Here is a 25,509-nt window from a genome sequence, read left to right on the forward strand (position 1 = left end):
GAAATAACTCTACAGACTTGACGAAATCAGAACTGAAAACTGCCATGTTATAAAATGCATGCAATGCATATGTATGAGGTTGATATATCATGTATTATAACCATGTTTAACCAAGGTCCTGAAATAATGCATATGTATGTCATTATTCAACATACAACATTCATATTGACATTTATATTGAGCAAGGATGTTACATAATCAGCATGTGGGGGTGTGAGGTGGGGGTGTGGGGGTGTGAGGTGTGGGGTGTGGGGTGTGAGGTGTGGGGGTGTGAGGTGTGAGGTGTGGGGTGTGAAGGTATGGAGAGTCGGTGGTGGTGTGTGTGGGCGGGCGGGGGGTTACATAATGGTGCCTGAAGTAAGAGAATAGTTTCTGATGGTTCCATTTACCCGTGAAGGCTGGGACAGCCCGAGGTCCTTTAACAGGTACATCATTCAGAGGCTGGAATACATGTAGATTTTTTTGCTGTTTTTAGTTGAAGTAAGCTTCTCTATGGGTGGATGCGTTGTTGCTGTTGGAGATAGTGGTATCCTTGAGGGTGACAGGTATTTTTTAAATGTGTATGTCATTTTATTTGTTACCTCTAAAAACAAGTTTACACACTGGGAAACTGGTTTGATCATTTTGAAGTGGGAATATTTGTTCATCTGTGATCTTGCCTTGCTTGTGTAATGTTTATAATTCTATGTCTATGTAATAAAAGAGTGGTGTTTAATTATTTTAACTCAACATCAGTTTGCACATGTATTATGCAAAAGAACATACAGAGAAATCCTGAGATCACTTAAGCTGACCCTTTAGTCTGGACACATAGGCATAATCGTATTATGAAAAACGCCTTTATACATGCCTAGTTCACAGCCAACACAGTCCCATTAAACTGATAAAGCTTTGGTGAAATATGTTCTAATTCACGACAAGTCATTGGTTCAGAAAAATAAACACAATTCTAGTAACTGGTTTTTAATTATAAATCAAAATGTCTTAACGAAACTGACCCTTGTTTTCTCAGCAAATGAGATTTGCAACACATGGCTGAGTTGTTTTCTTACGTAAGTTACAAGCGTAATCTGTTTTCTTACATCCTCATCTGTACTACTTCAGTGGATGTCCTGGTAGTATTCCATATTGCAGTCTGTTTAATTTGTAAATTGTTGTTGTTGTACATTCAGGACATCTCCAAGCCGGCCTCTTCTTCCAACAAACAGAGAAATTTGGGGATTCTGTGGCCTTCTCCCATCTACAACAGGAAGGCAAAGAAACATGTAGAATGATACATCTGACTGTATTAATATGGTAAAATACATTATATCATCGCACCATTTGACTAGAAACCTCTGGCCGTAAGTGGGAAGGTCTGTCAGCAACCTGCAGATGGTCGTGGGTTTCGACCCACATAACGCTGGCAGCCGTCGTATAAGTGAAATATTCTTGAGTACGGCGTAAAACACCTATCAAATTATCAAATAAATAAATAAATTATATAAATAAACTGACCAGAAACAGTTCCCAATGTACAGACGCACCACTTAAACAGCATTATCATGCAGCCATTCAAATACCATACTCCTAGCGTGTGCGCTGCCCTCTGCACTCGCTTTACATCACTGCCACCATCAGACAAGATGGAGCCTGTGCATCTCAAATAGGATTGTTTAAGCTTAGCTTCACCACTGATGTCCTCGGGTGGATCTATATTTAGCAAGCTTTAATCAAATTGTTTCAGATGTCCTATACATAAAGATAACGTATGTATATTAACATGAAAAGAGACAAAGTTTGAGATAAATTGTTTTGTGTGTTCTAACATAAAGTATGTGTGTCAAGTATGAAGAGAGACAAAGTTTGAGATAAATTGTTTTGTGTGTTCTAACATAAAGTATGTGTGTCAGATATGAAGAGAGACAAAGTTTAAGTGTTTTGTGTGTTCTGATATCACTCCCTGCCTCATCACCGTGACCTTGGCATTGTTCAATATTTCCATACAAAATCTGCTACTAATGGCAGTGAGGTACAGTGGATGTAGAGAGCGGGGCAAGCGCTATAGGGAGCATGGCCAAATACGTGAGCGTAGCCATACCTGTGGCTACATTCACAAAACTTTACATCTTGGTCTTATCTTCAAACTAAAAAGAAAGTGCATACACCAGATTTGAACAGTATAACTTTTTAATTTCCCCAGATATCTTGCTCACCTGTGTACTCCAAATCAGACCCAAATACCTACCCAACCAAAGTAAGGGGCAAATGAAGTCATATCTTCACAAGAAAGGACAATCACATCTTCAACTTACATGTACGCCCATATTAAGTGATGCAATGTCAGGTCTGGTAGAGAATGGACTACTTACAGTCGACATAAACGATAAGATGTCATAAAATATACACACCTGTTTTGCCATTTCCACCAAATCCACAAGTTTCTTAATGCCCACCCATAATCTGAAAAACAAGGTATTCAGTAGTCAGACATGAGCATTGCTTCCAGTGTATCACCTTATTACACAAATTATACCATAATTCGTCCATCCTTTCGATCAGCATTTATGGTCGGAAGGGTCAAGGAAATGTTGACAAAACAGGGTAAGGGGCTGTTGGGGAATCTGATCAGAGAAGTTGAATAGTACACCACCAGTGGTGATTGGTTCCACAGTCACACACACAGCAGGAATATAGGCTCCTTCTCTCAGGTGATCTCCCAGTCCACATTTTGCTCACTACACACAATGATGAACACAGAAAGTGTTCTGCTACCCTATTACACACCTTAATTTATTATGTAAGCAATTTTTGTCTCATTCCATGGCATATATAATTGGTAATTCCTTATCTCACTTATGTACCCTACCCACAACTAGTCACAAACATGACATTTTACATGTGAAGCTGTTGTTTTGATCTGCACACATATGTTTGACAAAGCCTCAATTTCATGTCATTTCAAAAGCATCTGGTACTTTGTACATCTACTATGCTGTAGAAACAGCTTTCAAAACATCTTCATTGTCCAACTGTGTCTTGCACTATTCCACAGCTTGGAATTCTCAAGTAAGGTTGTGATATATCTTAAGTAATCTTATTTTCACTGAGCTTTTCTGAAGACTCATTACAAAAAACGTCGAGCCAATTGTTGTAAAATGTGCGCAAATGTTCCAGCGTATGGACTGACAATGTATGTAAAGGATTTAAGTATTGTATTTGCAGCGGACTTTGCTGATACAATACCTAAACACTGATGCAATGTGATTATCTGGTACACAAGTCGCTAAAGATGGCATAGGTCTCTGTGTATCAGTAACATGCAAACCATCTTTAGACTAGATTTTCGGGTTATGTTCAATGCCACCAGGCTGTGTAAGTTCATGAAAACATGAGTCCAATGCAAAAGCATGAAAACAAAACACAAATGATTTCTTTCAGAAAAGAATATAATGCCAATGTCAATGGCTGGGTGAAGGCGTTATGCAGAAGGCCATGCTGAGTTACTGGAGGATTTCTGCTTGTGTCTGACAACAGGTAAAAGGGCAAAAGGTCACCCACCAGACTACTTTCAATCCAGCCAAGCATGTGCATCGCAGTATGGTTGCCATGTTTGTTTAGTCATCTTCTCAAAGTGAGGAAACAATAACCCATCCATTGTTGTACTGTTTTAACTTTTCATCATTTGATGTAAAAGCGGCATTCAGCTGATGCTTTATCGAAAGGGTCAGCAAATTATGGTAGCATCACTACAAACTGCTAGCATGACTGAATGATCAAACAGTATTTCAGCCAAATCATGGTGAGAAAATGTAAGAACAAGAAGAGTTATGGCAGCTGAACCAGCCTGATCTGGATTCAATGCGGTGTCATTGGTCGATGACCTTTTGTCTACAGGGGTTTTTACTTAGGATGATCTAGCCCATGACAGTCAAATTTGCTTCAAAGTTTATACTAGTTAACATAGTATATACTGAAATCATTGTTTCTCCACGGACTCACCTCTTCCCCGCAGTTTTCTTCTGAATTCTGTCCAGCTCGGCTGCTGTGAATGCCTCCAGGCCCTCCAGAGCCGCGATCAGCTGCTCATCCGTACTGATGTTTGATACGTGAACAACGGAGCTGAAATTACTGATCATCCCCATTTCCTGTAGAATCTCTTTCTGACTGGTTGTGCCAATCACCAGGAGTTTTCTCCCCTGGAAAAGGAACCCATAGGTAAAATATGTGATGTCCAAACAAACAGTTTGACAAGGTAAACGTATGTTCTACTTGTATGAAATTTATTTATTTGTATGGTGAATTCAAGAAAAAACCTATTTGTATTAATGTTTGTTGGTGAAGGACACCATACAAAGCAAGTATGTGAAATAACCATTAATAATTTGACTGGATTTTCAAAGATTTCAATTCAATTCAATACTGGGGGGCCTCGGTGGCTCAGTTGGTTAGCGCGCTAGCGCAGCGTAGTGACCCAGAAGCCTCTCACCAATGTGGTCGCTGTGAGTTCAAGTCCAGCTCATACTGGCTTCCTCTCCGGCCGTACGTGGGAAGGTCTGCCAGCAACCTGCGGATGGCCGTGGGTTTTCCCTGGGCTCTGCCCGGTGTCCACCCACCATAATACTGGCCGCCGTTGTATAAGTGAAATATTCTTGAGCACGGCGTAAAACACAAATCAAATAAATAAAGAAATAAATGCAATACTCACCAATGGTGGTGGTTTCTTCAGCAGAACAAGTAAACATTGCAGCACAAGGTTAGAAAACCTGGGGCCAATTGGAACATAATCTGTGAGGAAGAAAGAACGTTCACTGGTCATTCTGATAATGAAACAAGAGTTATTTGGGCTTGGAGGAAAGTTGACGGAGTTCCATGGACTGGCAGACATATGTCGGATAAAAACCGTTAAACACTAACGGTTAAACGACAACATAGTTTAATTTATATTTTGAGAATTTTTCAGGTTTTATAACATCAGATTCTACAGTGGTCTGTACTGAGGCAGATGGTATAAGTGATGTCACAACCACATTTTTGGCTTGAAATAACTCTGTTCAAGTTACATTCATCGAGAGCGGTTAAACATCTATATATCTATGTACATGTACATTCTGAACAATGACGTCGAACAGCCTGTTTGTATTCAGTGACAAAAAACTTGATGTGACATGACTGGTCCCAATATGGTCAAAAATTCCACAGTAGAATCAAAAGTTTTTCAAATGCAGTTTCAAATCTAAAATAAAATAAAACAAACTATTTTTATGAACAATGTTTGATGTATGACATATAGTTCACTTTAATGTTAATGTTTTCTTTGCCTTTAAGAATGAAATTTCCCTGACAGATTTTTGACATATATCTACAGACTGTATTTATTTCAGGCTGTGATGTTCACACAGCTGGGTGTACAAATGCTGTGTGTGACAACAATTCTTGTCTGGAAACTTTTTACCCGGGGTGATAAATTTCACCAAATTGGAAGAAATTTAATTAAAATCAAGTAAAAAATGATGAAATCTCTTACCTAGCAATCTCTCAATGTCATCAACGATGACACAACTGAGTGGGGACTTGTAGGCATCATCAAATATCTGGGAGAGGCAAAAATATAATTTTAAATGATGCTGCAAGGAACAAATGGAAGTGAAACACTTGAAAATTCTTATTAACTGCCTATTCAAAAAGTCTTCAAACTGTGAGTGCCTTTCTTAGGCATAAACTAGTAAATCTGTACAACTTCTATAACATCAACGCAATCTGCTGCATTGACACTTTCTGCAGCTGGATACCAGTCTACCATCTAATTGGTCTGGAGCTTTAAATAGCTGTCTGAGCCAGGGAGGACCCAAGCCATCAAGGCACACAAATACACTGTTTCCAGTTACAGACATGACAGACAGACAGACAGACAGACAGACAGATAGACATGACAGACATGACAGACAGACAGATATGACAGACAGACATTTTGAAAAGTGAACTTCATTAAATGCCCAGATGTTGGACATACAGACAGACAGACATGACAGACATGACAGACAGACAGACAGACATTTTGAAAAGACATTAAATTCCAAGCTGTTGGAAAATATAATTCAGACAACATTTTTCCATAAATTACATTGTACAGATACGCATGTTGCCATACACAGCCGGGTCTGTAAATAACTTATTAAGAAATGGCTGACAAATTTTTACCCATGCTATCCAACTACTGTTTTGAATACTCCCTATGTTATTTATGTTGTAAAGTTTATAAGGCACCACATAGTTTGTATCTGACAAGATGGGATTTGATGCCTGACAATCTCCAGCCAGGCGGTTTATTTGCAGGTTTACACAGCGTATCATTTATGTACCAATCCTTTGTCCCTTGAAACTGTCCTTATACATCTTGATTTGTCAACAAAACAAAGGTGGCTTACCTTCTTTATGGCCTGACATTTTGCTGGCTCTGTGAAAGCTATCATGTTCTCTGGGGTACACATTTTCACAAAAGGGAACTCTGAATTCTCAGCAATCCTGGCAGCCAGGGCTGTCTTACCACTACACGGGGGACCTGGACGATTTCAAAAGAAAAGTACCAGTAAATCGTAAGTAAACCTTCAGGTACATACAACACCCTGGTGGAAAAATCACAGAGATCATTTTAGTCAAGTTGTCCTCAAGGTGCATGTCATACTCATCACTCCAAAAACTCTCATTCTCATCTTTGTGGAACCGATGTTTTTACTGTTTATTGATTTCATCATAGAGAAGCAACAGAAGATAATGGCGTACCTAATTGTTAAAGAGAAACTGACAACAGTGACAAAATTGTGCTGATGTCATCTACATGAAGTTGAGACTTCCAAATATCTACTGACATGTATCCAACTTATCCGAGTGAAGAATCCAAAGTTGATTTATCCGGGGTTTGCCTTCCATCTTCAACTCACTAAAGTCACTATATTCATAAGACTGACTTTATTGAGTGGGTTACCTCCCCTTGTTTTCTAGACAACTGGACATGTTTAGTGAACTTCGAAATGTCCGACACAGTATTATGTAATTATGCAGCCTAACACGTAACTTCAGTCCTGCCACACACATCGTTGGGAATTAAAATACTTCATACCACACAGAACAGAAACAAAGAACCAATAGAAGATTGTATTCACGTTTTTACTAAACTTATAATTTGTTTTCAATCCATCATATCTGCTTCGGAAGCTGTAGATCCAGGATCAATCCTGGATCGAGTTACATCTAAGACTTTAAAACAGGAAGTTGTAACTTCCTTGCTTCACAATCAGCATGAAAGGAATAGTGCAACAACTGGTTGACCTGTATCAGTATAACGGCTTGGGTGGGGCGGCTTACTTGTGTTTGGTAAGTCGTCTCAGTGAAGCAGCACTAGATTAAAGAACGTTGGAATCTGTCCTGCGACAAGGATGCACACTACATACACCCTAAGGATTCCTTCGTCTTCATATGACTAAGAAATTATTGAGTATGACGTTAAACCCCAAGCACTCACTCACTCACTCAATCTATCATATTGCATACATGTGCCATACATGTGCAATCCATGAGCAAACGTTACATTATGGGAATCTTTATGATGCCTCATTTGCATGTTATCTTATTGTGCGGACAGTGATGGATTTCCCCTTATAATTCTGTTGTCATTTTTCAGAAAATATAGGCTTATGAGGGTTAGTTAGGAGTCAGATACAGCATATTTTTGTATTTAACTGAACTAACTCAAAAAACATTCGGTGACATGTCCCTTTGACAATGAAGTATCATGCCAAAGACACCAGGAATGACACCCATGCAGTAACATTACACTGACATCAGGCCAACCTGTTTGTATTTCCTTGCTCTATCCATTCAGTGTTGAGTATCAAGTGAGGCAGCAACATGTATCATTTTCAAAATCTTTGAGATGACCTAACCCGGATTTGATCCAAAGTCCCTGACTTCACATTTTTTTCTTCATTTTCCTTAAAACCATATTCTTCGTTTCATAGTACATGTACCTTTTTTATAAAACCTTTCAGGGCACACTAATTTTGATGGTGTGCTCCTGTGTTTTTCATGTATCCTTTAAGGGCACACTAATTTTGATGGTGTGCTCCTGTGTTTTTCATGTATCCTTTAAGGGCACACTAATTCTGATGGTGTGCTCTGTGTTTTTCATGTATCCTTTAAGGGCACACTTATAGTGATGGTGTGCTCCTGTGTTTTTCTATCCTCTCCTTACTACACAGATGAAGGTGATGACAAGTTCTTACCCTCTAGTAGTACCGTGACGAGTGGAGTGCGGTCACTGGTTTTTGCCTGGGCTGCTAAAAGCTCTCCATCCTCTAGCACTCTCTGGACAGGCATACCCCAGTTGAGGATCCCATTAGCCACGTATGATAAGAACTCCTCATTGCTGGTCCCAAAAGCCTGAGGACAGCAGTAGCAAGATGATTGATTAATAATAATGACTTGCTGAATAGATTCATTTATTCATTTGATTTTATTTTTTCATTCATTTATTTATTTTTGTTTTATGTATCTACCCCAAACTCAAGAATTTTTCACTTAACTATGGCCATGAAGAAAACAGGACTGCTCTGGCTCAACCAACAATCATTGGCCAGTCCTAGGTCTAACATATGTAAAATTATATCCACACCATATGCTGGAAGGCAACACTATGAAATACAATGCAAACAGCCATGAAATGTTTGTCCCCAAGTTTGGTCAAAGAAGTTATTGTAGAAATTATTATGTGCTATATTTCAGAGATTACATATTGAATTTCAGTAATCATATTCTGAAGATGTAACCAAAAACTCACCGGTTTGATGTCATTTTCAAGAGCATTGAGGAAATCCTGTTTTGTGACTAAAAGTTTAGAGGGAGCATCAGGGTCAACTTCAACTTTAGCTGATGCCTGTAAAGTAAAAACAGCAAGGCTTTAAAACTGGCCTAAATACTCACATGTACACAAAATACAAAATGTCTTCCGATCTACACATGTATGTATACAAACAATCAAAATCCCTATTGACTTTTTGTTTTTGCAACATCTTAACAAATCAATCTTTTCCAATCTCCTTCCATTACACTCCCTCATTACATTCTCTCCTTCCATTACACTCCCTCATTACATTCTCTCCTTCCATTACACTCCCTCATTACATTCTCTCCTTCCATTACACTTCCTCATCACATTCTCTCCTTCCATGGCCCTCCCTCCTTCCATTACACTTCCTCATTACATTCTCTCCTTCCATTACACTCCCTCATTACATTCTCTCCTTCCATTTCACTTCCTCATCACATTCTCTCCTTCCATGGTCCTCCCTCCTTCCATTACACTTCCTCATTACATTCTCTCCTTCCATTACACTTCCTCATTACATTATCTCCATCCATGATCCTCCGTCCTTCAATCACACTTCCTCATTACATTCTCTCCTTCCATTACACTTCCTCATTACATTCTCTCCTTCCATTACACTCCCTCATTACATTCTCTCCTTCCATTACACTTCCTCATCACATTCTCTCCTTCCATGGCCCTCCCTCCTTCCATTACACTTCGTCATTACATTCTCTCCTTCCATTACACTTCCTCATTACATTCTCTCCATCCATGATCCTCCGTCCTTCAATCACACTTCCTCATTACATTCTCTCCTTCCATTACACTTCCTCATTACATTCTCTCCTTCCATTACACTCCCTCATTACATTCTCTCCTTCCATTACACTTCCTCATCACATTCTCTCCTTCCATGGCCCTCCCTCCTTCCATTACACTTCCTCATTACATTCTCTCCTTCCATTACACTTCCTCATTACATTCTCTCCATCCATGATCCTCCGTCCTTCAATCACACTTCCTCATTACATTCTCTCCTTCCATTACACTTCCTCATTACATTCTCTCCTTCCATTACACTTCCTCATTACATTCTCTCCATCCATGATCCTCCGTCCTTCAATCACACTTCCTCATTACATTCTCTCCTTCCATTACATTCCCTCATTACATTCTCTCCTTCCATTACACTTCCTCATCACATTCTCTCCTTCCATGGCCCTCCCTCCTTCCATTACACTTCCTCATTACATTCTCTCCTTCCATTACACTTCCTCATTACATTCTCTCCATCCATGATCCTCCGTCCTTCAATCACACTTCCTCATTACATTCTCTCCTTCCATTACACTTCCTCATTACAATCCCTCCTTCCCTCAACACATATTTACCTTAATTAATCTATTCATGGCTGTGGAGGTGGCTGCACGAACCAAACCCTCGATTTCTGCACCACTGAAGTTCTTTGTCACTGCTGCCAATTCAGCTATATTGACATCAGGCGCAAGTTTTTTGTTCTCTCTCATAGTAGCCGTGTGAATGTTCAGAATCTGTACTCTGCCATCTTCATCAGGTAAACCTGCAACGAGTTAGTGAAAAATCAAGTAAACCTGCAACAAGTTAGTGATAAATCAAGTAAACCTGCAACAAGTTAGTGATGAATCAAGTAAATCTGAAACCAGTCTGTGAGAAATCAGGTAACGTGACACATCACCCAATCTTAGTACTAACACAGAACTCCCACCTATGAAGCCGATGCCGTAACCCTTCAGTAACTGACAGCAGAAGTGTATTTTGAGAAAAACTCATTACTAAGTGTACCAATTGCACTGTTATATGCTTCATTTTACACCAAATCTGGAGATTTATTTATTTATTTGTTTATTGGATTGGTGTTTTACCCCTTACTTAGGAATATTTCACTTGTACGAAGGTGGCCAGCATTATGGTAGGATGAAACCGAGCAGAGCCCTGGCGAAACATCACTGCTATCCGCAGGTTGCCACCAGACCTTCCCACGTACGGCTGGAGAGAAACCAAATCTGGAGAGATTACTCCAGTCAACTTACTGATCTCCATCTGTACTTCCAATCTTCCTGGCCTGAGAAGAGCCTCATCTATCATATCCTTCCTATTGGTCATTCCTGTCATTATCAAAAATAAAGCAAACAATTTCACTCTCATGTTTTGAATGGAAAACTTCGTTTGAGTAAAATTTTTGGCTAACTTGTGAGTTAACTTTTCTCATCAGAAAAACTGAAGTTTTGACACAAAAGAATCATTAAAAGACATCTGTGTGCTCCCGAATGTGCATGTTTACATACCAAACTGCAGAAAATTTTCACACACCCTGCTATGTATTCAGAACTTATGGTTGGTATGTCTCACGAAAATACTGGTTCTAATTTCCACAGAGTTGTTCCCCTTTATCTGCATCTGCACTCACCTATCAGCAGTATGTTATTGAGCTGTTCCACACCATCGATTTTAGCCAGCAGTTGATTGACAACTGTGTCATGGACACCGGTGTTTCCTGCCTGAAATCAATGACAAAAAAACTAACCATCTCATTCTGATCCTTCCAAACAAAGAGCTACTTACATAATCTTTCTTAAATTCCATGATACATAATATCAGTGTAGTCACAAACACAGAGAAGCTGCTTAATACCGCGATATGCACATAAAACTTTACATCTTTCCTAGTATGTCACAATTCCAATTATTTCAAAATATTATCAGTATATTCATAGAAATATTAATTTTATAACAATATTCAGGTTTAAAAATGTACTTACCACAGAGCCTCTGGATTTGCAAATGGCATCTATCTCATCAAATATGATAATGTGAAGTCCACTACCTGAGCCAAGCTGCGGAGAAAAACAAAATATATTAATGTGGAAGTATTAGACAAATGTGAAGAAAACACATGTATAGATAGAGAAAAGAAGACAAAAGTATCCATCAGTGTTTCTGAATTCAAAATATATTGTTTTCTTCAGTTTTAAAAGCATGGATACCACCCCACCCCCTTCCCCAACCCCAAAATACCCAACATCCAAACACAGCCATACTGAGAGTTGTACATATTCAGGGTTCCCACTATTTCAAAAAAACAAAATTCCCTGATATTTCCCTGACTTTTCCCTGATCAATCCAGGATACAATCTTCTCTCTAATTATCGATAAATAAGGATTTCTTTTATGTTACAATGTACTTATGACTACCCTTCATGACATGACCACAGATTCCAGTGTTAAAAATTGACGGAATCCCTATTGGAGTGGGACGTAATTAGTGAGGATTAGGTCCCAGAATTAGGAATCCAATCACCCTGAATAAATCTTCTGATGATTGGGACCACCGTGTCACCACTTCCACCATGTGATATCATAAATACTGAAAATAACACTTCACTTTCAAAAGAATGATTATTCTTATAAAAAAAATAATAAGTAGCTCTAAGTTGTAGAGAATACAAAGAAACAAAAGAAAGCTATGTTACTATATTCATTGTATGTATTCAGTATTTTTGGTGTGCTCACAGGCAGATAATGGCCTCCCTTCTCCCCTTATAGCCATCCTCTCCTCACCAAATGCCTGCGTGAACATAATCTGAGAAGTATCTGCTTTCAGCAAGAACATTATGTGAAAAATATCTGCTTTATTTTGACACAGTATACAACTGAAAGTGTCTGGAAACCTCAATACTTAATTGTACATGAACTTTGATAAATTCAACATACATGTAAACGTGAGAAAAGAATCAAACTTTAGCTGTTGGGAGCACATGTGTGTATTTACATTGATTGGTTGTCCACATACACAATGTCACTTCACATGCACAAATCTTCACATTACACCTGATGTAGAGAAGCAGATAGGTTGCTAACAAAGTCCTTCTGTTGCTGAATGTCTCTCTCCAATTCCTTGGCTTTGTGTCTCAGAGCATTTGACTTTGCTAGGAGAGAGAAGTTGGTCTTCTGTTCTGTTCAAGGCTTGTTTGTCAGCATCACAGATTAGTGTTTCATGGGTTTGCTCCAACATCTTGAGTTTCTTTTTAGCATCATGCATCTTGCTTTCATCTGCTTGTCTCTTTTGCAGTTTGCGCTGCTTCTCATGCTCGTCCTTCTCTGCCTGCAGGTGAGCTATGTATCTGGAATTGCACGTGACTGCAAGACTGCAGTAACCCAGGAGTAACCTCAAAGTCGGAAACTTGAGTTTCCGCAAGGGCAAGGGTGTCATAAATCATTCTCTGCGCCACAACTGTCTGGGTCTTCATATTTGGAGCCCGGAGGTCACTGTTAATAGAAAAACCTCGTTCTACAGCAGCTTGACCATGAGACAGTGTAAGAAGGAGTTTCATCAATTCCCACAGCTCCTTTAGTTCTGGCTTGTGGGGGAGGTCAATGACTGAAATGAAGAAGTCGTCAACTCGATCAGTGTGAACTGCAAAGTTTTCACATTCCAACTTGTGGTGTCTCTGGAGTAACCCAAGGAGTTCTTTGTACTGACGTAGGATCTCGTCACATTCACGATCTTGTCGCCATTTGTTGTCCATAAGTTTGGTTAGCATTTTTTGAACTTCTCTTCAGCAGACTGCCAGTGAGCAACCATCAGCCTAGGATCAAGAGCCTGGAGTGAACGCATGAAGGAATACTTCAGTGGGCATCTCTCCAAGATCTTGTGTGTCATAGCAAGGTACAGTTTCTGGCAAGCCACAAGAAATTCCTTCTTGGCTAGGGGAGAAGCAGCATTAGATTTTAATGCTTCATCAAGATGCCTTTTTGCTGCAAAGCCTGGATCTACTTTGTCAGGGTTTAACTGGTCATCAACATGAACAGATGCCAGTTTGTAGGATGTAGTGGCCTCTGTTAGAACTGATGGCTTGATGAACCTGCCCATGAGACTTCTCAAGATATCACACAGATCTTCTGTAATAAATGGTACCATTCGTTTGTCCGTCTGGTATTTCTTCAGGAATGGCTGAACAAGGTTGCCTGTGGAGATGAAAACTTCTAGCTTTGCCAGGATGAGTGGATCACTAACCACAGATTCCTGGAGATTAACAAAGGATGCAACTGTTGGTATTTGCCGCTTGGGCTTCTTGAGGGTTTCCTTCACATACGTCACCAGGTTAGGCCATATCTTTACAGCTCTCTCAGCGACACAAACATCTTCCACCCACCTTGTGCTGCAGAACTGGAGCCCAAATAGCTCGGTCTTCGCAGTCTGCTCGCCTACCGGGAGAATCGGCAAAAAGGTACCAAATGGCGCGGAAAAGTTTTTCCAAATTCCAGTCAGTTTTCTGGATGCCTGTAGTGAATGCCCCATGGATTACATGTAAACTACAACTGCCAAGCTGAAGGATCCCAGGGAGATATGGATCTTCTTTCTTCCTCTCATCCAATAAGTCATTTAGAAACATGAAGTTCACGTTTGGCCCATCCATGGATACTTGTAACAGCTTACTTGGATTTAGGTTTGATGTGGCTTGTTTGAATGCAGACAGAAGATCTTTTGCTGTTGCATGCTCCAAAAACTGACTGTCTAGGTACTGAGAGACAACTTTACCATTATAGAAATAGCGGACTATGATATCCATCTGTCTCATCCTAATCACAGAGTTAAGTGATTCATCAAAGCTGACAACATAGCCTACGGCTGCTCTCACATTATTTAGTAGCTTGTCCATAAAGTATGGAGCAATACCAAAGCAAATAAGGTATACCAGTTTTGTTGGCCCACATCTGAAGTTCTTAGCTATGCTATTGTCAGGTAACATTGCCTTAAACACATCCCCAATGTCTGCATTACTGTTGTAGGAGAAGCGAGACATAATTGTTTTCAGAGCCCATATGATCTCGGCTTTCTTGACATCCCTAGAACTGATGTAAGAGGTTATCAGATTCCTTCCAGGAGTCTCACCATCCATTGTTGCTAAGTCATCATCCCTCGCTTCGCTTGGTTCAGATGACGTTGACGGTACTGTATCAGAGGGATTGTCGCCTGCGCAGAACAGTTTTATAGACGGCTGGGATGTTGCTCCAGATTTCAGGGAAAGAATTTGAACATGTTTTTTCCCCTTCATGTGAGATATGAGTGCTGTCTGCCCCATGTTGCTTAAATCAATTGTCTTCTTGCAGACTTCACAGAAGGCCTTGCTACTATCTTGAGGAACTTCCTTTATCCAGTTTTTATACTCTTCCTTTTGCAATCAATCCTGACGGAATTTGCACGACATGATGATTGACAGACTAGGGTTTTAGTTCGTCAGTATATCTACAGTATGTTAGGACAGGATCAGGCCAAAGCAAGGAGAGAGCGCATACCAACACCACAGGATCCATAGCAAAAAGCAAAAGTTACAACAGGATAACAACACATATGTAGCAAGCAGCAAACAAACTAATAGATAACGAATGAAATTCTAAATAAGTTCATCCTCTTGTTGTTATTTCATCTTTGATTAAAACACATAAATGGAAGTTTATACTTTGGAATGGTCAGGATCGTATCTCAATCGGTGTTATACGCAAGCATGGTGGTTTCAGCAGGTTTTATAATGATCTACTGGGCATTTCACTAATAACTGATCATATTTTAAAGACCAAATATCAGAAAGTAGAAAATAAATTTACAACCTATATAAAAAATTTGCATCCACTCTTCTCAGCAATCTTGGTTTGACACAGAACCAATCAAAATGAATGGGGTCATTAGATATGCAAAACATGTAACTCTTCTGTTTTCAAACATATTGTGAGGACTCCTGAAATAAATGTGGATACCTATTTTAGTCAAAATGAAATAAGTTGGGAAATTGCATGTACTGTTTGAAAACAGAAGTGTGAAATCAAGGTGGACAGACATACATATGTAGCAAGAATGATGGGTGCATGGACAGACCTACATGTACTTGTAAATTAATATCCCTGGCCGTGCTTTCACAGAAGCATGGGATATAATTAACATAATCAACCTACATGTAAGTCATTCTCCATGCATATTGGCATTAACGCTTTGTGACATGTAGTTTTTTTAACTTACAATCTCCTTACGCAATGATGTAGGCCTAGGCTACATCATATATGCAGCAGGAGACAGCAGCTGCAGCTCTGGAGGCAAGGGGCGCTACTCCCTTTTGGACTTGTTAGAAGGTGTTAGAAGGTGTTGATAGGTTATAATATACCGAAAGTTCATGCAACACAGCCATCAAGCAAGAAAGAAATAAATGTAGAGAAAATCAAGTTTCCACACTAAAAAGCCACCATAACCAAGCATACAATACGGGACTGTGTGTGTGTATAATGGGGACTTCAGCATTACGCAACCTCGACACCTTCAGCAAACAAAATTCCCTGATTTTATTCATTTTTTTTAAATCCCTGATTTTTCCCTGACTGGAAAAACTGAAATATTTTTTCCAGGTTTTCCCTGATTTCCAGGTAGAGTGGGAACCCTGATATTAATCAATGATTCTATACTTTGCAAATTAATCTGTTCTTCAAAATCGCAACAGCTTTTATAAACAGGGTTTTAAAATTTGTGAACATTGTTTCCTCAACAAGTAAAATTTAATGACAGTTCACTGAATATGTATTATAAATATATAACCCATGAATACCTGGAAGAAGTCATTTTTACAAACATTGTATCAAAAATAGTAAATCATGTGGATGTGTCTCATATCCTAGAGGCGCACTCAAGGGGAGTAACTCTTAGCACTTCACACCAAGGGGAGATAACTCACTCGCTTTTCTTCCTCTTCAGCCTCCGCAAACAGTTGTCTGATGTTTGCCTCGGATTCGCCCACATATTTGTTCAAAATCTGTGGACCATTTATAATCTTTGGTTCTCTGGCGTTCAACATCTTTCCAATTTGTCTGTCAAAAAAAAAAAAAACAATGAAGAAAACCCCAATTAAATGCTGAATTACAATCTAACTTTGGTCCCTCAGGTTTATAGCAAATTTTATTTCACAGATTTGTACTTATCTCAACTTCAGGTACTTTAGGACAAGCTTGGTCAGAAGTTACCCTCAACAACTGCTCTTAGATAAACTCATGGAGGTCCAGACAATTTCTTGATGATTCAAAATTCAAATAAGCCTGATATTTTTGTAGCTTAAAAACTGCTGTACCCCGATTGTCATATTAATGGTAAGCCAGAACAGTTTACTTTACACCTGAAGTCACAGTTAGCTAAATGATGACAAATTATATATCAAAATAAACCAATTCAGTTCCAAAGAGAAAGACTGGTCAAGCTTTACACTGCAAAACATTACTGCCTTTGGGTTTTTTTTGTACATACACTTTTCTTGTCTAAAACCTTGCCCTTAATTTATACTTCAACAATACTTGTGGCCTACACATGGTGCGAGATTATTTAATGTCACGATTTGTGAAGAGGAGAATCTCTGTGTCTATAATATCCACAGATTCCTTCATACCTGGCCATGAGTGTTTTTCCTGTTCCAGGTGGGCCATACAGTAAAATACCACGCACATGTTTCATACCTGCAGACAAAGATCACAAGGCACGATAAACATCATATGTACAGATCTCATCACTTAAATATATCACCTTATGCTGTTCACAATTATTCTAAATGCCCTAAATTCATCCAAAAATGTGCATTTTTATTGCTAAATAAAGGCAATACCTTTGGCACTCAAACTTACAATTTTCCAGTAGACTATCACCCTTCCTTCCAAATAAACATCAAATCATCTTTCTACAGAACTTTCAAAATCATGTAAAATAGGTAAATTACGCATTGACGAAATGTTAGATAACATACAATAGTCACTTATCCGCTTTGTTCTCTCTCATTTTAAGTGTATGAGAGATGTGGGTTTATTTATGGAGGGATAAATTACAGCTTTGTGATGATAGATATTTGTTGAACAAAAACTGTATAAAACTCAACGAAACCATCACATATTGCTTAGTGAGATTCACTGCTTAGCAAGATTCACTATTTGACATAGAATGGTGATCAGCAAATATGGTTGGAGGAAGCCAGACGGAGCAAAATCCACAACCAATGAGATTTGCAGAAGCTGTGTTATAGACAAGGTTACAAGCTTGATTTTAAACAAACAATCTGATTGGCCAATGAAAATCATATTTAATCCCACCTACCCAGCTGTTCTATGACTTCTGCAGGAAAGACTCTTGAGGCAAATGCTCGTCTGAAGATGGCAGAGAACTCTTTATCCAAGCCCCCGATGCCCATCTGGTTAAAGTCCCAGTCAGGATTGATGATAGAGGTGCGGGCTGTAGCTCTGGTGAAGACAAAGGAAGCCACTCACCTCATGTGGGTCAATACATGTAAATAACACCTACCCTTGTTTCTTACTCAAACTCTGAACTCTGATGACAGCTTTGTGACTGAGGACCTTAGTGATAGTGTTAGGTCTAATGATGTCATAAGCATTTCTTCCAGCTTAAGACAAGTGGCCATTATTCCTGCTGAACAGCTCCTTATTGGGCATCTCGGAGGGTAGCTTAAATTGTAGAATCTGACAGTCTCCATGCTTACAGTTAGCGTTTGATTCAACTGACAGAAGGGAGGAATTTTATCCTCTTAACCCTGACAACCAGCTGTATCAGTCACTCTGTCCATCTGTCACACAGATTTTTGCAATCTTATCTTTCATTCCCTTAAAAGTGAGATGACACAGATATATTCCCTTAAAAGCGAGATAACACTGATATATTCCCTTAAAAGCTAGATGACACAGATATATTCCCTTAAAAGCTAGATGACACAGATATATTCCCTTAAAAGCTAGATGGCACAGACATATATATTCCCTTAAAAGCTAGAGGACACAGATATACTCCCTTAAAAGCTAGATGACACAGATATATTCCCTTAAAAGCTAGATGACACAGACATATATTCCCTTAAAAGCTAGAGGACACAGATATATTCCCTTAAAAGCGAGATGACCCAGATATTTTGCACAATGGAGTAGTAATTATGAATTTGTGCTTATTTTTTGAATATTATGGTAAATCATGAAATCTTCCCATGCAAGAAATTCATGTTAGCACAAAACTGTTACAGAAGCTCTAAAAGTTCCCCACATCTTCATGCAACCCCAGCCAGCTACTTGCCAGACAGGGAGGTGTCTGTTAATTACTGTAGAACAGTAAAAATATGATTCCTGTTTACAGTGTTGCTACAGCACACCTCTTAGCAACACCCGATAAAACTAATATTTAGTTGTAATATGTAGCCTTTTCTCTCACCCTTTGGACTTTCCTGTGAGGTTTAGGGGAGAGTTTTCAGCTTTCTCAAACACAATGGCAGAATTCCCTGTCAGCAAACCTATTTGAACCTAGAAATAAAAAAAACAATCGTTCATTAGTATGCGCTATAAATGGCCTTGTGAATCATTAAATCAAAAAGCACTTTTCGTAATGATTTCATAATTTATTAGGTTATTAATGTTTTTACTTAAAACTTTCACATTCACATGTGCTAGTCTCAATGTCAATATACATTTGTCAGTGGTGCTGGTATACTACACCAACCTGCGGTATGGTCATGGGTTTCCCCCGGGCTCTGCCTGGATTCCTCCCACCATAATGCTGGCCGCCGTCGTATAAGTGAATATTCTTGAGTATGGCGTACAACACCAAGCAAATAAATAAACAAATAAATACTATACCACAGACACAAGAACCAGTCAAACTTCTGGGCAGGACACTGACAGTGTCATAAGGGTCTTTCCTTACCTTTCTAGTCTTTGCACTTGTCCCTCCTTTCGTATTTGTGAAGTCAATGGCTATGGGCAAAAAGTTAAATTAAATAAACTAAAAAATTACCATTACCAAACTACACTGTTAAAAACAAAGTCGTTATTACGATAAAACCCACAATTTTCGTAACACTTGTTTTCTCTGTTAAAGCAGTTTAATACAGTTCTAAGTCGTGTGTCTGACCAAGATAACTTTAATCATTTTTAATCATTTGATACAGTAAATGGCGTACCATTTTGTCTCCAAACCTGCATTTTTAGAGATAAATGAATGTCATAATTAAAATACTACTTTTGGTATTGGAACACAAATTCTTCCACAATATCTCAGAATCAAGTAAAATGAGTAAATTAATATTGGCAAAATTTTAGGTCATTTACAGCAAATAATTTGTGATAACCTCTGAGTGCTAGAAGATTCAATATCTGAAGGTTTTCTTCACTGAAATGTCTGAAACAATGCCTGCAATAAGAGTTTGGTGAATAATTTGGGGGACACATCTGTAACCGTGTTGTATTGAATCATGTATTATAATGAAAGGTGTTGTATAGAGGGAGGGGCATACCTTCAATTTCCTTCACAGTCAAAAGAAGCATTTTCTTGTCCTGAAAGCTGAACGCTAATGGCTGTCCCACAGTAAACGCCATGTTCGGGAAGCTCATGATGAACTCTGATGCCATCTTGTCAGAGTCATATGGTTCTGTAGTTGTGCTGAAAACAGAAACAAAACAGACTTCAAAATCAGCACAGTTGTTATATACATGTACCTGTGTGACAATAAACCTAAGGCTTAAGTCTTGTCAAAATATTCTTGAGTATGGGGTAAAACACCAATCAAATAAATAAATAAATAAAAAAATAAATCTTGTCAGAAGATTACCCTTAGAATGACCTAAAATTTCTTCCATCACCATGCAGCTCATTTTTTCCAGATTCTGAGAGTTCTACAGATTTTTGGAAGTTGTTTTGGGGTATATTTGGGAAGTAAGATGGTATCATACTAAGGAAATGTAAGCTTCAGCACCAAAAATAATATTTTATCACATACATAAGCCTCTATATGTGCACATTCCTGGGCAAACAGTAGATCATTTACAGTACATGTTGTAAAGCTTAACGGTACTTTTCATGTCAGTCATATAGATGTAATGTGCATACGGCGGAAATGAATATTTTGATGATTTATTTATTTATTTATTTGATTGGTGTTTTATGCTATACTCAAGAATATTTCACTTATACGACGGCAGCCAGCACTATAGTGAGTGGAAAACAGGCAGAGCCCCACGACCATCCGCAGACATAGTTTGATAAAACTGTACCATCAATCACCAATGAACAATACACAATAAACCATTAGTAATTTGTCAGGCAATTCTGACACAGAGAATGGGTGCCTTACTTCAGACAAAGGTAATAATTAAGACTACATTTTCAGAATGTTTACCTTGATGACAGCAATGTGCTATTTAACATCATTTATTTCTTCATTACTACAGAGTTGCACATTCAGTCTAAGATTACATATCTTTCCACACTTCCTCAATTTTAACATTTATTATGGGATCTAAAATGTGGTCAGATCAAGAAGCTTCATTTCATCGGTGACAGGTTTTTTTCTTTCTTGAAAATCCCCCTGTGAGAAATAATGCCCTAAATACTGATTTGATTTCCAGCTGACCTTTTCTTCTGTAGGAAATCAGCCTCCAGCACGATAGAACCTATACACTGAGTCCTGCGGTCAAATTGGTATGGCTGTACATCGATTGGTTGAGCTAAAGTCACTGTCGTCCATTTTCTCTGAAAAATGGTTTCCAAAGAAAGCATATAACAAAGACATGAGATTCGGCAGATGGAACCAGAAAGACATTTTTATGCAAAGGTACTTTTCCCGTAAAGTTAGTTCCCTTGAAAGTGTTGCATGTCTGGTGTTTAATTTTGCTAACTCATGTTTCATTATACTCAAGTATAATGATTATCAGGTTTCTTTATGATTGTCTAAACTGACCAACTCAGAATTCATAAACTGCATCAGTTTGGACAGAGATGTACATGTATTTTAAGCTGAAAACTGTTACTTTATTCCCACATCACCACTGACGGGGAATTCACCTGCTTGTATAAAACTGGGCTCCTCGCATCATATAAACCCAACAGCGAGAGTCTTACATGACCACCTGAGCTGTCTGCCACAGACCTAGCACCCACCTGTATAAAACTGGACTCTCTGTACCAACTAAAGCCAACTGCTACAATCTTTAAGGAAAAGACCTCTAAAAATTGAAGTACGTTTCACTAAATATACCACTTAAAACTATACATAAATATACTTTCATTTATTTTTTGGATTTTTGTGAAGAGAGAAAAGGGCGTTCAAACATTTGAATTCTAAGGTGGGCTTTATGGACCATACTATCAGAGTTTAGAAACTCTGACATCACATGACGTTTTTTCAACTCTAATGACAACACTGACTGTTGGAATCACACTTCTTACCCATGAGTAAAAGATTACTGATAAAATATTCCTCAAAATTTCTTTCTTCAGGACTAAAAGGTAATGTGATGTCAGACTTCCTAGATACCATCAGTGTGGCTCATAAAGTCCACCATAGTATTCAAATACTTGAATTCCTTTCAACACTTTCAAAAAATAAATGAAAGTATTTTAAAACATAGTTTTCAGTTGTTCGTATGATGAACCTTACTTCACATTTGGGGTTCCTTTTACTTCAATACCTGTACCACGTGTACCGTCTCTCACACACACAGCATTTACCCACCTGTGTAAAATTGCACTCACTTGGATTAGGCTGAAGCCTACTGAGCCTGGTTTTACCCCAATATCATCTCTCAAGGTGAAAACATAGCGATGACCAGGTGAGGTGGACATCAAAGCATGTCTACAAATGAAGATAATTCAGCAGTTTATCCAGAGTTTGCAGAAAAAAAATCAAGTACAGTAAAAATCAGACTACTGCAAGTATGTACAAGTAAAAGTTTATTCTCTTTTTTCTTTTGTGGACACAATTAAAGGTAGAAACTTACGGCATTTTCTCGGGATCTATATCTGCACGACTGATAATGGCACAATTTGTAAGAGACATTTCATCCGAAGGGCATTTTGTTGCCTTCAATGTAATCTGGAAAAAAGAAAGAAGATCATATAAATTATCATTAATGTATATTCGATCAATGTTTTACGCCATGCTCAAGAGTAATTCACTTATATGAAGGCGATCAGAATTATGGTGAGAGAAAAGCTGGCAGAGCCTGGAGGAAACGCACGACCACCTGAGGGGCAGAGCCTGGAGGAAACCCACGACCACCTGTGGGCAGAGCCTGGTGGAAATGCATGACCATCTGAGGGGCAGAGCCTGGAGGAAACCCACGACCACCCGTGGGGCAGAGCCTGGAGGAAACCCACGACCACCAGTGGGGCAGAGCCTGGAGGAAACCCATGACCACCCGTGGGGCAGAGCCTGGAGGAAACCCATGACCACCTGCGGGCAGAGTCTGGGGGAAATGCACGACCACCTGCTGGCACAGTCAGGAGGAAACCCACGACCACCCGTGGGCAGAGCCTAGGGGAAATGCACGACCACCTGTGGGGCAGAGCCTGGAGGATACGCACAACCACTTGCAGGCAGAGCCTGGAGGAAACCCACGACCACCTGCGGACAGAGCCTGGAGGAAACCCACGACCACCTGCAGTTTGCTTGAAGATCTTCTCACGTACATAGCCAAATAGGAAGACAGCAGGAGCTGGGATCACAGCGACCACCCTGGTGAGAGAAGATATGTTAAGAAGCCACATAGAGCAGCCATACATACACAGTTTTCACCTGAATGATTAAATATATTTGGTGGCCTCTTTGTTCAATGAAAAGTAGAAAGGCACACAACACAACTTTGAAATCTTATACATGTTTTTTTGCTTAAAGCCTTAAGAATATTTTACTGAGACACACATTGTACACACACCTGACTCTTCGATCGTCATCACATGACTGAAAAATTGTCTAGTATGACATTCAACCCCAAGAAGTTTTGCTGAGAGACTTATTCAATCATTAGGTTTATACGTGAAAGATAAAAAAAAAATTCACTGCACAAACAATTTATTGTGACATACACATAAATGTTCAGGTACATGTTAAAACAAAACCATGTCCCATGTTCCAGTAGCCTCCTTCATAAACACAACTAACTTACGAAGGGGTAAAGGAAACTCCTTAACTTTGTTACTGACAACAGAGGCTATTTATAGCCTTTGAGTAATTCCCTAGACCATGGTCTTTTCGCCAACAAAAATGGGGACTTCAGTACTTAAGGACTATGGAAGGATAAATGAGTGAGACGGAAGGATAAATGAGTGACATAGAAGGATAAATGAGTGATACAGAAGGACAAATGAGTGATATACGGAAGGAGAAATGAGTGAGACGAAAGAATAAAAGATACATGCAAGGACATGACACATGTATGCAGTTCAGGCAAGGATAAATGGTAATGATGACATCACCATGGAGACACTCATCAACTTAATATTCCAAAAGGTAAAAATCAGGATTTAGGCTGGCTTATCTATATGTATACATAAGTATTAAATAGTTACATAATCATAAATACAACAATGCATAATGATCGGAAACAGGCAGGTCAATCATTACCTGCTGTTTTCAAAATGGGAAAAAATCAAAACTGATTTTCTGTGTAAATGGTGTTGTTTTTAGCAAAAAATTTCAAAATGAAAATGGACTTTACGCATGTAAATGTGCTTGCAAAGACTACCCTCAGAGTACATTTTAGCAGGTGTTTCATCACATCTGCAGGTCATTCTTCAATTAAACTGCAAACTTTATACAGCTAAAGAAAAATAGATGACCATCCAAGATTTTCTAATCCTAGCTTTGGCATTCCTCCTGCAAACATTCAAGGCAGTTGTGTGATGTTATCTTCTGGAATCTCGGTACTATGATTACATGGTGAAATTTCCTCAGCACAAGAATCCATTACACTAATGAGCTCAAGAGGCCTTTAGGATGATTAGCCAATGAATCCATTCTCCACATTTGTGTTTGTTTTTGCACAGACACGTATGCTGTATACAGATCTACATTTATGGGATTTGAGGCACAAGTTACCAGCCTAAACCACAAGACTCTCACACTCTCCATAAACAACAAGAGTTATCACTGACATGGATATCTCATATGAATACTGCACAGGGAGAAAATGGCCAATAGCTGTATTCAGTGGCCTCTGAATACAAATACTAGTGTTTTACGCTGTACTTAAGAATATTTCACTTATATGACGGTGGCCAGCATTATGGCGGGAGCAAACCGGGCAGAGCCCAGCGGAAACCCACGACCATCTGCAAATTGCTGCCAGACCTTCCTGCTTACGCCTCCGAATACAAATTAACAGAAACTTTATGCACAACTCAATTCAACTCCTTGCCACGATATGGCTGAAAAATTGCCGATGTGGTATAATCATTCATTCATTCAATTCCACTCAAGTCATACATTTTAAAAATCGGATGTTTGACTGGCGTATGATGACCCAGTGAGAAAAAAATATCGTTGGTCAGCTGGGATTTTTCTATTTCTTTTACCTCATTTTGGCTAATGAAAAAGACAGGGAGCTTACAGAAACTAATATTGAGACAAAAAAAAAAAAAAATGTTCTATCAAAAGCAAGCATTGGTGTACAGCTAATGAACATATTTTTAATGATGGCCTGAACTGGTGGTACAGAGATGCTCCCAGTCTTCAATGACCACACCACATACAGAACCACCGCACAGGTAGTCATGGCTGAAGATAATGGACAACTAAATGTACATTTTCTTTCAATATCATTAGCAACCGGCAC

The 25,509-nt window shown here is 39.0% G+C and overlaps 1 protein-coding gene across 1 annotated transcript in view; it reads right to left on the reverse strand.

Annotated features, from left to right (window-relative positions):
• Positions 1 to 274: 274 nt before the first annotated feature.
• The window catches only part of LOC135464655 (vesicle-fusing ATPase-like), a 31,845-nt gene continuing 6,610 nt past the window's right edge, over positions 275 to 25,509 (reverse strand). The window contains exons 2-22 of the mRNA XM_064742138.1: positions 22,675 to 22,769; positions 22,430 to 22,529; positions 21,309 to 21,427; positions 20,193 to 20,338; positions 19,604 to 19,653; positions 19,115 to 19,203; positions 17,999 to 18,141; positions 17,304 to 17,370; positions 16,602 to 16,734; positions 11,643 to 11,717; positions 11,292 to 11,382; positions 10,915 to 10,989; positions 10,237 to 10,424; positions 8,816 to 8,911; positions 8,262 to 8,418; positions 6,408 to 6,541; positions 5,507 to 5,573; positions 4,688 to 4,767; positions 3,982 to 4,178; positions 2,391 to 2,442; positions 275 to 1,240 (exon numbers count right to left, since the gene is read on the reverse strand). Coding sequence (XP_064598208.1) covers positions 1,169 to 1,240; positions 2,391 to 2,442; positions 3,982 to 4,178; positions 4,688 to 4,767; positions 5,507 to 5,573; positions 6,408 to 6,541; positions 8,262 to 8,418; positions 8,816 to 8,911; positions 10,237 to 10,424; positions 10,915 to 10,989; positions 11,292 to 11,382; positions 11,643 to 11,717; positions 16,602 to 16,734; positions 17,304 to 17,370; positions 17,999 to 18,141; positions 19,115 to 19,203; positions 19,604 to 19,653; positions 20,193 to 20,338; positions 21,309 to 21,427; positions 22,430 to 22,529; positions 22,675 to 22,769 — 2,226 coding nt within the window. The 3' untranslated portion in view covers positions 275 to 1,168. The remainder of the gene's footprint in view (positions 1,241 to 2,390; positions 2,443 to 3,981; positions 4,179 to 4,687; positions 4,768 to 5,506; positions 5,574 to 6,407; positions 6,542 to 8,261; positions 8,419 to 8,815; positions 8,912 to 10,236; positions 10,425 to 10,914; positions 10,990 to 11,291; positions 11,383 to 11,642; positions 11,718 to 16,601; positions 16,735 to 17,303; positions 17,371 to 17,998; positions 18,142 to 19,114; positions 19,204 to 19,603; positions 19,654 to 20,192; positions 20,339 to 21,308; positions 21,428 to 22,429; positions 22,530 to 22,674; positions 22,770 to 25,509) is intronic.

Source organism: Liolophura sinensis, chromosome 4, assembly GCF_032854445.1.
Source record: "Liolophura sinensis isolate JHLJ2023 chromosome 4, CUHK_Ljap_v2, whole genome shotgun sequence".
Lineage (NCBI taxonomy): Eukaryota > Metazoa > Mollusca > Polyplacophora > Chitonida > Chitonidae > Liolophura > Liolophura sinensis.